Below are 513 nucleotides of genomic sequence, written 5' to 3' on the forward strand. Positions count from 1 at the left end.
AATTGACCCTTATGACTGGTTTTGTGCTCCAGGGTCACATATTGCATGCTATTCATATAACGAAATATTGTGGGGGCCATGAAAGTTTTGTGAAAATGATCAAAAATGCTGGTGGTGGCTGGCAACTTTATAAAAAAAAAAAAAAACCTTGGCGGGGAAAGAGTTAAAGGCATGTTAAATGGTGAAACAAAACTTTTTTCTCTGCCTTTTGCTTGTAAGTAGTTACTTTGTGTGTTAATGTTTTTTCTATATTTTTTCGCCCTTTTAAAGATCCCGTACACAAGACAACCCGGAACAGAACGGCATAGTGCCATCTGAGCTGCTAGTGAGTTTGAGAAACTGCTCACAGACGTTTTTATCCAGCATGGCTTGTGGGTTTTTCTGACTAGAGGGCGTAAAAAACTTGATTTTAATGAAATCAAAATAGACAAAAAGGAAAAGAATTGCAGTTTTGGGGACGAAGCAGTATGCCGTGTCTTTGCCTGTGTAACACACACACTCACTCACTCACTC

General features: G+C 39.0%; 1 protein-coding gene across 1 annotated transcript in view; it reads left to right on the forward strand.

Annotated features, from left to right (window-relative positions):
* Positions 1 to 507, forward strand: part of LOC107580228 (dedicator of cytokinesis protein 10-like) — a 1,910-nt gene extending 1,403 nt beyond the window's left edge. The window contains exon 3 of the mRNA XM_016265958.1: positions 271 to 507. Within this exon, the coding sequence (XP_016121444.1) occupies positions 271 to 318 (48 nt within the window). The 3' untranslated portion in view covers positions 319 to 507. The remainder of the gene's footprint in view (positions 1 to 270) is intronic.
* Positions 508 to 513: the final 6 nt, after the last annotated feature.

The sequence above is a fragment of the Sinocyclocheilus grahami genome, unplaced genomic scaffold (assembly GCF_001515645.1).
Source record: "Sinocyclocheilus grahami isolate Dianchi unplaced genomic scaffold, SAMN03320097.WGS_v1.1 scaffold27633.1, whole genome shotgun sequence".
Lineage (NCBI taxonomy): Eukaryota > Metazoa > Chordata > Actinopteri > Cypriniformes > Cyprinidae > Sinocyclocheilus > Sinocyclocheilus grahami.